Genomic DNA, 13,603 nt, shown 5'->3' on the forward strand with positions numbered 1-13,603 from the left:
AAAAAAAAAAAAAAAAAATGTCAACAATATTTATGGAGTAAGCTTCCTTTGGGGGAACAAAGAGAAATATTTAGTCCATGGTGAGAGAAGAGAATTGTGGGGTGATGGGGTGAAGGTTAGTATATCATAACTTTGTTAAAATGGTGGTTTAACCTCTGCAGAGCTCACTGGAATGAGGCAGGTAGTTTGCATAGCCTCAGAAAAATCACAAGACTTGCTTTATATTTTCATTTATTCCCTTCACTTGGAAAAATCATGAAGGGAAAAAGGAAGGCTGGTAGGCACAGCCTGGTTGGAGGTGACTTCAGTCACTGGGGAGAGAGGAGGGTATGTGAGACTGATAGCAGTTTAGTTCTGTGGGTGAGGTGGGAAGTTGGGGAGGTAGAATTAAAGCCACAGGCTCCTACCTGGCTGACAACAGATAAGGCCCTCAGGGTACCCAGGCTAAAGCCATGCCACTTATGCTCCTCTTGCCTGTCTAGCTTTGGGCTTTTATCACAACCAGATTCAAAATTACTGCCCTGTTCCATTCCCTCTGGATCCTGGATACTTTGATGATAGGCATAACTTTATTGCTAGACAATAAACACTCATATTAATGACATTCTACATTTAGAAAGTGCTATCTCTATGTCACTGTAGTTGGTTGTGAGGGTGTATGGTTGTGGTCAAATTCACCTGTGGTTGGGTGGGCTGAGGCCAAACTATGTGTCATGGCAGCTGCCAATATGGGGAAGGGAAACTGGGCATCTTTTGTTTACCTAGCACACAGAAGTTTTTCTTTGTTCTAAGTACAGGTTCTACAGATGAAATGCCTCAAGATGCAATGTGCTCCCCCTAAAAGTCCACAGAAAGTGTCCATTGATACGGTCCAGTTTCTATAAACCACAATGGTACAAAAGAAAAGGGAGCACTGTGGCTGATGTTTGGCATTCTTGTGCAGGATAGGGAGAGGCATTTTCCATTACCTGGTTCACCAGTGAGACAGACATATCACCACCCCTTCACACTCTTTCAGAACGCAACCTTTGCTGGCCTCAGCTCTGGGGAGATTCCCAGGCAAAGTCCACAGGCACATGACAAAACAAAAAGCATTCACTTCTAGCTGGTGGTTTCAACTTCAGTCCTCAGGTACACAATCAATTCCGGCATATCGTCTTCTAAAGCAATGGCTTCAAATCTACTCTATGTGAGACAGTTTTGATTTGTTTTTCTAAGACCAGCCGAGCGAGCACAAAAGAACCAGCAAGTAGGCAAAGGTCAGGAGCAAAACTGCAAGTTTATTTTGGTAACCTAAGGTGTGGGGAAGAAGTCTGTCGGCCTCCGGCAAAGAAGGCCGACAGAGTCCCCCCTTCGTGGGGCTCTCGGGCGGGGTTCCTGCATCCCGACTTCAGTGGGGCTGGAGGAAGACCGCGTGGCTCACTGGCGGAGAACGGCTTTTCTAGGAGTGGGAGGGCAATAGGCGGGGCACGGGCGTGTCCGGGGCGTTCCGCAGGTGCGACCAGGTAAATCTTGGTCTCTTTGGATTGACGTCACCTGGTGCATGCCCAGTTGGTCTGCACCTTCCCGGGTCACCGGCTGCATTTTCGCGCGCGCAGGAAAAGTTGGGAGGGGGGGAAAAGTTGGGAGGGGGGATGAGAAACCGGAAGTGCACCATCTTGCCTCCGTTCGTCCAAACAAGTTTCTGCTTATGGAACGGCTACTCATACTCATTAAAGCCGCCAAAACTATTAATATTATAAAGTCCTAAAATGCCATTTTGTAGAGGGTTTTATTTTTGTTTTTTTTGAGATGAGTCTCACTGTCGCCCAGGCTGGAGTGCAGGGGCACAATCTCGGCTCACTGCAACCTCCACCTCCCGAGGCAGGTTCAAGCAATTCTCCTGCCTCAGCCTCCCGAGTAGCTGGGATTACAGGAGCCCCCCACCATACTCGGCTAATTTTTTATATTTTTGGTAGAGACGGAGTTTCGCCATTTTGGCTAGGCGGCTCTAGAACTCCTGACCTCAAGTGATCCACCTGCCTCAGCCTCCCAAAGTGCTGGGATTGCACGCGTGAGCCACTGCACCTGGCCAAGTTTGTTTTTGTTTTTGTTTTGTTTTGTTTTTCTTTCTTTCTTTCTTTCTTTTTTTTTTTTTTGGAGGGAGCCTCCCTCTGTCACCGAGGCTAGAGTACAGTGGTGAGATCTTGGCTCACTGCAACCTCCACCTCCCGGGTTCAAATGATTCTCCTGCCTCAGCCTCCCGAATAGCTGGAACTACAGGTGTGCATCACCACACCTGGCTAATTTTTGTATTTTTAGTAGAGACGGGGTTTCACCATGTTAGCCAGGCTGGTCTTGAACTCTTGCCCTCAGGGGATCCACCCCCCTCAGCCTCTCAAAGTGCTGGGATTACAGGCGTGAGCCACTGCGCCCAAGTGGAGTCTTGTTTTGATTTTTGTTTTTTTCTAAATCATCGTTTCCTTCTGCCACAAAAATATAGCAAGACTTGATTTTAGATGTCTATATTGTAAGTTAGGGTTATATGATCCCTGAAAAGGGTATTTTCCATTTTAAGTAATCCTGTGTCTTTTCCATCCTTTAACACTTATCTCCCCCTTCCAGAACACCGCTCCTCCCTCACCCCCCACCAAGAGAAAGCCTGCAGGAGGCCAGTGGTCTCATTCCATTGTTTAAAGGGCTAAGTGAAATCATCCACTAGGGATTCCATCCATCAAATCAAATGTTATGAATTTGGTTTGTTTGGTAGATGAAAAAGCCTAAATTGGATGTCTCCCAGTTCATTCTACATACCATTGTGTGAAAGCTAAGACCAAGGGCCCTCCCCAGAAACAACAGAAAATGGATAATTCTGTGAAATAAGAAGCCAGCAGTTCTCAGCACTTCCCACCAGGCCCTGGTCAAAGTCCAGCATGTCTGCTGGTCCATAGTCTCTAGAAGTGGAGAGCAAAGGAACAGCCACCGCAGCCAGGTTCGTTCGTTCATTCATTGCAACATTTACTGAGCGCCTGCAATGTGCCAGTCCCCATTCTGGGCCCCATGGCTACAGGCATGGTCAAGATTGTTGATGTGGAGGCAGAATGTTCAGGACACCATTGGCCAGGCACGGTGGCTCACATCTGTAATCCCAGCACTTTGGGAGGCCAAGGTGGGTGGATCACCTGAGGTCAGGAGTTTAAGACCAGCCTGGCCAACATGATGAAACCCCGTCTCTACTAAAAATAGAAAAATTAGCTGGGCAAGGTGGCATACACCTGTAGTCCTAGCTACTTGGGAGGCTGAAGCAGGAGTATCACCAGAACCTGGGAGGCAGAGGTGGCAGTGAGCCAAAATTATACCATTGCACTGTAGCCTGGGTGACAGAGCAAGACTCCATCTCAAAAAAAAAAGAAAAAGAAAATATTCAGGACACCCATAAATCATGCCATGTAGATATAGAGTCAACCCTGGAAATACATATGGTCACAGAACCTTCTGACAAGGACACTGTCACTGGCTCTCCCTGCTTTCCACACTCCATCCCACAGCCATCCCCACAAGTGAATACTGCCAAGGGCAGAGAACTCCCTGCTTCTGAAGTAAGCTATCCTACTTTCCACCGTTCCTAATTTTGTCCCCTAGAGCTACAGTGAACCTCTGTGCCCCTTCTGCTCCATGATCACCCTTCCAATATTAGAATGCAGCTGCCATGTTTCTGTTATCCTTCTTCACAAAAAATATTGGGGACCAGGGCATGGGAGGATGGTCCAGATTGAGTCCAGGCTGAAGTTCATAGCCAGGTGCAGTGACTCATGCCTGTAATCCCAGCACTTTGGGAGGCCGAGGCAGACAGATCAACTGAGGTCAGGAGTTTGAGACCAGCCTGGCCAACAGAGCCTGTCTCTATGAAAAATATAAAAAATTAGCCAGGTGTGATGGCACGTGCCTATAATCCCAGCTACTTGGGAGGCTGAGACACGAGAATTGCTTGAATCTGGGAGGTGGAGACTGCAGTGAGCCAAGATCATGCCACTGCACTCTAGCCTGGGTGACAGAGCAAGACTCTGTCTTAAAATAAAAAAACAAATAAATACAAAGTAAAGTTTAGAAATGCCTGGACTTTTTTGGAAACTGCTGGGGCATGCCCACCAGAAGTTCGAATGAGAGCCTGATTATCCTGTAAAGAATGAACTTATCCAGAGAGAAGATGACAACTGGGGTGACCACCTTGACCCACGTACCAACCCTTGATCATCAGAGAAAGGGACAAACCTGAGCAGAACTCAGGGGCACAAAACAGATTTTAAAAATGCATGTATATATAGGACAAAAGTGAAACAAAATGTTAATTCTTTTTCTGGGAGGTGAGGTTATGAGTGATTTTATTATTTTCTTGTATTTTTAACATTTTCTACAATGAATATATAAAACATAAATTGACTAAAACTTTATTTTTTGTGACAGTGTTTCAGTCTGCCACCCCAGGGTGGAGTGCTGTGGTGTGACCATAGCTCACTGCAGCCTCGAGTTCTTGGGCTCAAGATCATGGGCAATCCTCCCACCTCGACCTCCCAAAGTGTTGGAATTATAGGCATGAGCCACTACACCTGGCGTAAAACTATTTTTCTTCTTCTTCTTATATTTTTGAGATGGAATTTTGCTCTTTTTGCTCAGGCTGGAGTGCAATGGCGCAATCTCACCTCACTGCAACCTCTGCCTCCCAGGTTCAAGCCATTTTCCTACCTCAGCCTCCTGAGTACCTGGAATTACAAGCATGCGCCACCATGCCCGGCTAATTTTGTATTTTTAGTAGAGATGGGGTTTCACCATGTCGGCCCGGCTGGTCTCAAACTCCTGACCTCAGGTGGTCCACTCATCTTGGCCTCCCAAAGTGCTGGGATTTAGAGGTATGAGCCACTGTGCCTGGCCTAAAACTTTGTTTTTAAGAAACCATTTAGAAATTGATTTTCTACAGTGATTTACTTCTCTATTTTACTGAAGAACAAAGTTCCTTTAGTTTACATAATAAACAATATTCAGAAAAATGCTATTTGCAAATATGTGTTATGACACTGCTCACCATATTGTTTCCTTGGAATTAGCCATTCCTCCTCCTCTCAGTGTATGAAAAAAACAAACAACAAAAAACACCTGGTGCCTGGCTTATAAAGATACTTTAAAATAGCTTAATCATGTTCTTTAGATAAGCAAGCAGCAAATCCTTATTAGCATGTGTATGGTTTGAAGAAAATGAAAGTAACCACCAATAGAAATTCATTTCCACTAAAGGATTGCAAAGGGTCTTGCAGAGAGGGCCTGAGACTAAGAGCATTAGGACACAATTTCTGGAGAAGTTAAACACTGCTTCTTAACACACAATCACATTCCATTAAAATGCTTTGTAGATGTTTGAGAGATTTGCAGAACTGATAAAGACATCCACACGTGTCAAAACTACCATCTAGAGAACTTAGGTTATAGTTACAGGACTTAGGGAAATAATAACTCTGAATTTTAATTTGTGACCAGTGATTATTTAATGCATAAAATAAGATTTCTTATTCTTAAATATGTTTCTTTCTTCTTTCTTTTTTTGGGACAGAGTCTTGCTCTATCACCAAGGCTGGAGTGCAGTGGTGCAATCTCAGTTTACTGCAACCTCTGCCTCCCGGGTTCAAGTGATTCTCCTGCCTCAGCCTCCTGAGTAGCTGGGATTACAGGCATCTGCCACCACATCTGGCTAATTTTTGTATTTTTAGTAGAGACGGGGTTTCAGCATGTTGGTCAGGCTGGTCTCGAACTCCTGACCTCAGGTGATCCACCTGCCTCGGCCTCCCAAAGTGCTGGGATTACAGGCATAAGCCACCGTGCCTGGCCTAGATTTCTGATTCTTAAAATAAGCATCTTAATGTTTTCAAAACTACAATTTCTGCTTTTCTTAACTTTGTTGGCTGGGTGCTCATCAAAGTTTGTTTCTAATGTGATGGAGAACTTAGAAACATACTGTTTTCTATCTCATTGCAAGGTTTAAAGTTATGGGGTGAAAATGTTCACACTAAACCAATTTTAAATTTGGCTCACTTGAGACGTGTTTCCAGATGGGCCCTGGGATGGGATGGGGTCTCCTTGGAGAGGGAAGGCACTGAGGAGTCCTGCAAAACAAGGTTAGGAATATACCTGACTCACTGGCAGTGACAGCCTTTGGTCTGGAGAGTGCTCTTTGATACAAATGAAAGAAATATTTCAAAACCAAAGTAAGAAGGGGAGGATTGGAAAGATTTAACTTATTGCCCAAGATTTGTGATTTTATAATTTAGGATTTTTTTTTCTTCCCCAAACTCGAATTTAGTCTTTTATTTATTTTTATTTTTATTTTTTGAGACGGAGTTTCACTCTTGTTGCCCAGGCTGGAGTGCAATGGCGTGGTCTTGGCTCACGGCAAACTCCAGCTCCCAAGTTCAAGTGAGTCTCCTGCCTCAGCCTCCAGAGTAGCTGGGATTACAAGCATGAGTCACCACGCCCGGCTAATTTTGTATTTTTAGTATAGACGGGGTTTCTCCACATTGGTAAGGCTGGTCTTGAACTCCTGACCTCAGGCGATCCACTGACCTCAGCCTCCCAAAGTGTTGGGATTACAGGCGTGAGCCCCGCGCCCGGCCAATTTAGTCTTTTATAATGACTCCTTTACAGTTCTTGCAGAAACAACTGATTTCAAAGTGACACATTAACTAGGTATGGTGGCTCATGCCTGTAATCTCAGCACTTTGGGAAGTTGAGGTGGGAGGACTGTTTGAGCCTAGGACTTTGAGACAAGCCTGGCAATGTAGGGAGACCCTGTTTCTACAGAAAACAAAGCCAAAAACTAGACAGGCATGGAGGCACACGCCTGTGGTCCCAGCTATACAGGCAGCTGGGGCAGGAGGATCCTTTGAGCCCAGTAGATCAAAGCTGCAGTGAGCTATGTTCATACCACTGCACTCCAGCTAGGGTGACAGAGCAAGACCCTGTCTCCAAAAAAAAAAAAAAAAAAGTGACATATAGCAGTGATTCTCTTGTTCCTAGAAGGAAGAAGTATACACTGGGGATCCCTCTCACCTCTAGAAGGAAGATAACTTTAGGGAAAACACAACTTGGAAAGATTGACTCTTTTGGCTTTATGATAAAATATTTGAGACCCTATGAAAGTAACGTTAAGTGGGACCCCATATTACAGCCTAGCTTGTGACCTAATACTTAACACAAATATTCATTTAAAGTCAACACTCTACTTTTAGACATAATTTCATCTGTGTGGTTTGGGGTGTCCTTATCAGCAGCATAGTTTACTGTTGAAAAGCTTGGACCGTGGCACCAGAATAGCTGGGTTCAAATCTGAGCCTCAGCACTTACTAGCTGTGTATCTTGAGCAAGTTGCTCGACCTCTCTGTGCTGTGTTTTTCCGCATCTGTAAAGAGGAAATGATAATCATAGCTACCTTATGCAATTAGTGTTGGGATTAAAAGAGTTAATATACATAAACCATTGAGAATAGTCGAGTCAGGGTTGGGGGAGTGGGAAAGAAAAGAGAATATTGCTTATGGTAAATGCCTTATAAGAATTCTTCCCTGTGTTAGTTTTTTGGAATTGACTCTCTCTCCGAAATGTATTCACACATAAGAGTAACCACTGTTGTTATTACAGCTATTTTTATTGTGGCCTAAAAAAGTGAATATTCTTCCCAAGGTCTCTAATTTACCATCAGATAGAAAATCCAGCCTTAGAAAGAATGGAACTCCCTATTTCAAAATCAGAAAGGTATTTCTTCTATATGGGCATTATTTTTTCTTTTTTTGTGGTTGATTTTCAAATGTGACAGATAAGACATTTTAAAGGGGGCATTGTATGATTTCTTTCATGGGAAGAGGCTGAAAATTTGCCAGCTTTTTTCAAGAAAATAAGGCAGTGAACCTAAATGAGATTTTAATGTAAATATTACATAGGAATAACAGCACTTCCTGTGAAATTGTATCATCCTTCCCCCCATCATCCTGTTTACCTTTGCCCTGCAGCTGTTTGCTGGGTGCCGGCCCTGGGAAATCACCTACTAACAATAACCCAGTTGGCTTCTGATCTGCAGGAAGGTCATTCTTCCCTGTGACCGATGAACACATTTTTCTTTTGTTATTTGTTTTTCTTTTCTTTCACTCACTTTTTCTTTCAAAACTTAGTTTCTTTCAACTCCTTCTAGAGTTTTCCTGTGATTCTTTCTTTTCACTTTTGTTCCCTTCTTCATAACTACTTGGCACATCCTGCTAGTGGGCTACACTTCCTGAATTTCCACACTCTGCAGCTCTTTGAAAGGCCTGCTTTTATTCTTCCCGTCCAGGTCATCTGTGCAAATCATTAAAGTCATGGGGTTGGCACTAATGACTGGTCGACTCCATTAACGCAGCCTCCCCTCTGTGGAAGTTTGCTTTTCTGGGTCAGTGTCTTTTACTGTGGAGCTTGTTAAGAGCCTTTATTGCTTAAAGAAGGTGCACATTGGAACTTGAAGATTTCCTGTTTATACACAGGGCAGGGCCTGGCTGAACACTGATAGTGTGGGCAAGCTCTCGAGCTTTGCCAAAGGGCTCTCAGTAGCACCCAAGAGGAGCTGCAATGAGGATTTTAAGACAAGTGTCTGCTTAGCTGCCATGGCTATGTTAGAAACTGCAAAAGAGCACCCCACAGAGCTGAAGAAAGATCTGGTGCCACCAGTGGAGAGGTCTGCACCCAGGTCAGGTCTCAGGGAGCTGCTGTGAGCCTGAAGACATCTTTGTGCTAGAGGGGGGAAGGGCATCCTCTTCTAGGTCCCCCATCTGAGTGGATAAAAACCCAGGACGGAGTCCCTGTAACCGTGACTGCCAGAGGACTGCTGTCCATACAAATGGTATTTACAGGAAATGTGGCCTTTTCCAAATCCTTTCAGGGTCCACCAGGATCTGGGGAGGGGATCTCGATCTGCTTCTGCTATAGTGTGGCTCCAGTCACAGGTCTGAGCAATTCTGCTGGCGCTCAGAGTTTTCTGCCCCAGCTGGGTTTCTAAGCCCCACCCCTTGTCAAATGCTGCCTCTCCAAACCCTTCCTAGGAATAATTGCGTCACTTAGGGCGTCAGCAAACTGTGCCTCCAAGGAGGGGATCTCCTCTCCGGTTGGGGAGTGGGGTGCTGAGGCTGAATTAATTACTGGATGCTGTTTGATGAGTGTGGAACCTCAGCAGAGCGTCCTGGAGAGGGGCCATGCACCCTGCCACAAGACACCCACAAGGTGTGGAGTTTCTGGGTCAGGAAGAAGCAGATGAAGCTGCTCATGTGGCCAAAAGTAGCAAATTCAAGGGATGAGTGTGCATTTTCCAACATGGAAAGGGAAGGAAGCAAGGGGATTCATCAACTCAGGACCAACCTAAGGGGTCTCATCCAGGCTTGGAGGAGACTGTGGCCCCCAGAAAGCCCACCCCCAAATAAGGTTCTCCCTCCCTAGCATGGCCCTGGATAAAGCTGGCCTTGTCTTGCTTCCTGGTCCCTGTTATCCGGGTTCTACACCACCCATCCCCTTCCTATCAGCACAATCGTCCCTCAGGTCATAGAAGAGACTACAGTTTTTTTCCAGCCTGGTCTCTCCAAGATTAGAGCCCTGGATACCGAATATGTTTGGTTTTTTGTTTGTTTCTTTCCTTTTCTTTTCTTTTCTTTTCTTTTTTTTTTTTTGAGACAGGATCTTGCTCTGTTGCCCAGGCTAGAGGTCAGTGGCACAATCTCAGCTCACTGCAACCTCAACCTCCCAAGTAGCTAGGACTACAAGTGTGCACCACTATGCCTGGCTAATTTTTTAATTTCTTGTAGAGACAGAGTCTCACGATGTTGCCCAGGCTGGTATTGAACTCCAGGCCTCAAGCAGTCCTCCCACCAGGTGTGAGCCACTATACTTCAGCCTCCCAAAATGCTGGGATTACAGGTATGAGCCACTACAGCTGGCCCAAATCTAGTTTCGAAGTGGATTGATGCTTTGGTTTTGAAGTGGATTGATGCTCTGATCACATGGGGATTTTGATCCATGAGTAACTGTTTTTGAGCTCTGAGAAGCAACCCAAATCCCAGGAAGCCTCAGGTTCCTGCAGTTACACCCCAGGTGAGAACAGCCTGAGGCAAAAGGCCATATTTGTGTCCCTCTGACATTCTACATTGAGCTAAGTCTGTGGTTGGAGTTGGCAGGCGGCAGGGAATGGGCTGTGCTACTTGTGGAAGCTTCCAACAAGAGCTGCAAAGGAAGCATCGCTCAGGCTGGGTCAGATACCAAGTCCATGAAAGTCTAATTCCAGCAGGAGCAGCCAGGCCCCACTAGGCCTGGGTCTCCCTCTTCGCTGTGGAGCAAGGCTTATTTTAGGCTCCCTCCCACTCTGTGGTTCCACATCCTGAGTGAGCATCCATACTCTCTCCCCCTTGAAGAGCCAGGAGTTAATGTCCTCTGGCCATCTTAGTGCCTGGTCTTGGTGGCACCCACCCCTGTCCCTTGGGAGTCCTTTCCGACTCCTACGGTGTCTTTCCGTTCTCGTGAATCTTCTCCCACATGTGTGAGCTTGGGATTATTATCTGTGTTTTAGAAAGGAGAAAACTGAGGTGTGAGCAGGAGATAGAATTTCTCTGTGGGCCCGAGGCTTGTGAGTGGCTGAGCTGGGACATGAATCTGGATCACTAGACTCCAAGTTTAGTGCTCTCCCTACACTTGTGTAAATGTCTCTTCAGCAAGAGCTGGTGACAGGGGGCAGGAAGTGTACTAGGGCTCCTCTTGAAACAGGTTTCCTCTCCCCTCAGCAGGAGAGCAGGCAGCATGGGGCTTCAGTAAATATTTGTTGAATTGAGACTGCATAGGAAGGATGATGGGGAACAGGGAGCTGGTGAGGCCAGGAGGCCAGGAAGGCAGCTACACACAGCAGCAAACCCCTCCCTGCCCAGCCGGGGCACTTCATGCTCATGTGTTGGGAGCGGGATTTTGTTAGATGAGACCATTATCTTTACTGGTTATAAGGTGTTGTTGTTGTTCTTATTGTTCAACTCTACCACTAGTATTCTTCCTTCTCTCCAGGTTCCAACTGTGCAACTGCAGAAAAGAGAAGGTCAACAGACTCCTGAAGGTAATCATGTCTTCTTCCTGTTCAAAGTAATTTTCATTCTTACATATCTGCCTCATGGTATCTGTCAGATAGCTCTTTCCATAATAATCCTACATAATAAATAACCACAAAGCCTCAGTGACATGTAAGGGTAAACATTTATTTTGCTCTTGTGTCTGGGGTGGTCAGCAGAGCAGCTTTGTGGGAGTGCCTCTCACTGCTAAGAGTCAGCTGGCTGTCAGCTGGGTGACTGGGATGACTCAGCTCCTTCAGCAGGCTGGCCCAGGCATGTTCTCATGGCATGCTAGAGGAACATAAGAGGGAGTGGGATCATGCAAGTACTTAGTGATCCTCCGTTTGGGAGCTGTTGTTAACATCCCATATACCAAAGCCCAGATTCGAAAGGTAAGGAAATTGGCCATCACTTTAGTGAGAGCATCTACAGAGTGACATGGCAAAGGATGTTGGATACAACGAATATTGCAAATAGCATGCTCATCCTGGTCCTGGCTGGAATTAGGCTCACTCCACAGAGAAGATAAACTCCTGGCAGGGCGTGGTGGCTCACGCCTGCAATCCCAGCACTTTGGGAGGCCAAGACAGGCAGATTGCAAGGTCAAGAGATGGAAACCATCATGGCCAACATGGTAAAACCCCGTCTCTACTAACAACACAAAAATTAGTTGGGCATAGTGGCATGCGCCTGTAGTCCCAGCTACTCGGGAGGCTGAGGCAGGAGAATCACTTGAACCTGGAAGGCGGAGGTTGCAGTGAGCCGAGATTGCACCACTGCACTCCAGCCTGGTGACAGAGTGAGACTCAGTCTAAAAAAAAAGAAGATAAACTCCTGTGTTAGCAACCCCAACATAGTGATGATTTACAACCACCAAAGGCAAATCTTCATCCCCATAAAAGATTTACAGAAAGATATCTGTTGAGTGTTTAAAACAAAAGTAGGTTTATCACAAAGGTGTTTTTTATTTGTTTTGTTTTGGTTTTTCAGGCAAGTGTTCAAAGATAATTCTCTAGGAGTCTCTCCTGTTTTCTTCATGTCTTGTGAGCAGGGGCTTAACTGTCACTTGTTCCTAGTTATTTTTTCAAGTATGTTTGTGTGATTCCCATAGGGAGCCTATTTCCATGACAGCATCTCCTGCTATCAACCTGGTCGCTATCAAGGATGGCCATCATCAGACTTCTCAAAGATGTCAGTGCCTCCCTCACCTGTACCCTTGTTACCCTACCGACAGGAATACTCTCTCTGCCTTCCTGAGGAATACAGCACAGTGGTGGCTCCTATGGTTTTGCATCAATCCACTCTAACATTCCCACATATCTGAACTTTCTGAACCCTTCACGAATACTATGCTGAGCCAATATCAGCATTTTCACCTCAATTCTTTTAGGCTATTGTTAGCAGAAACTTTAAGGAGCTATTCTAGCCATCTATTAGGACAGGTTCTAGGTGTCTTTTCCCTGATGTTAAACTTCAAGTCACGAGAGAGGGCTCCTATATCAATACATTGCCCTCCATCCCATCATATTTATATTCTACTCTTACCAGAAATACACACTTGCCACCCCCCATCCACACACACAATCTTATTCCTTTAAGATCTACATCCCTATGTGATTCTTGGTTGCTACTGGGACACATTAACCAAGCCCGGCAATGTCTTTGGTATGTTAGATGTTTACTCTTGGAGCAGGGAGCTCTGTTTCTCTATTCAGACTGTGCTGAGACATAATCTTTGTAACTGGTCTGAAGACAATAAAAAGAGGCAGGGTCATCTTGAATACTACAGATCAGGCGAAGCTTTAGCAGGGTTCCCAGGCAAGGGGCATCTGCTCTGGTCTGCAAGGGGAGAGAATTCAGAGAAGCATGAGAGCTTGCGTCTCAGATTCATGCATCCAAATATCCATAAATCAAGTCTCAGAGTCTCTCTTTTTCTATCAGGGCCCTGACTTTTACCATAAAAGACTTATTGGTATTTCCACCCTTTGGGCTGTCTGAGCAGCACCATGGTAGTTGGCAAGAACAAGTGCCTTACAAAGGCAGCAAAAAGAGAGCCAAGAAGAAAGTGGTTCCATTTCCTAAGGAAGATTGGTATTATGTGAAAGCACCTGCTGTGTTCAATATAAGAAATATTGGAAAGACCCTAGTCACGAGGACCCAAGGAACCAAACCTGCATCCGATGGCCTCAAGCGTCATGTGTTTGAAGTGAGTCTTGCTGATTTGCAGAATAATGAAGTTGCATTTAGAAAATGTAAGCTGATTACTGAAGATATTTGGGCAAAAACTGCCTAACTTCCATGCCATGGATCTTACCCATGACAAAATGTGCTCCATGGTCAAAAAATGGCAGACAATGATTGAAGCTCATGTCAATGTCAAGACTACTGCTGGGCAGTGGCTCACACCTATAATCCCAGCACTTTGGGAGGCCAAGGTGGGTGGATCACCTGATGTCAGGAGTTTGAGACCAGCCTGGCCAACA

At 45.4% G+C, this 13,603-nt stretch overlaps 2 protein-coding genes across 2 annotated transcripts in view; both read left to right on the plus strand.

Moving 5' to 3' along the window:
- The window catches only part of LHFPL2 (lipoma HMGIC fusion partner-like 2), a 275,944-nt gene that overhangs the window by 36,299 nt on the left and 226,042 nt on the right, over nucleotides 1-13,603 (plus strand). The window lies entirely within an intron of this gene.
- LOC105524187 overlaps nucleotides 13,127-13,603 on the plus strand; it is a 117,868-nt gene continuing 117,391 nt past the window's right edge. The window contains 3 exon segments of the mRNA XM_011959358.1: nucleotides 13,127-13,151; nucleotides 13,154-13,403; nucleotides 13,405-13,515. Coding sequence (XP_011814748.1) covers nucleotides 13,127-13,151; nucleotides 13,154-13,403; nucleotides 13,405-13,515 — 386 coding nt within the window.

The sequence above is a fragment of the Colobus angolensis genome, unplaced genomic scaffold (assembly GCF_000951035.1).
Source record: "Colobus angolensis palliatus isolate OR3802 unplaced genomic scaffold, Cang.pa_1.0 Scaffold49, whole genome shotgun sequence".
Classification (NCBI taxonomy): Eukaryota; Metazoa; Chordata; class Mammalia; order Primates; family Cercopithecidae; genus Colobus; species Colobus angolensis.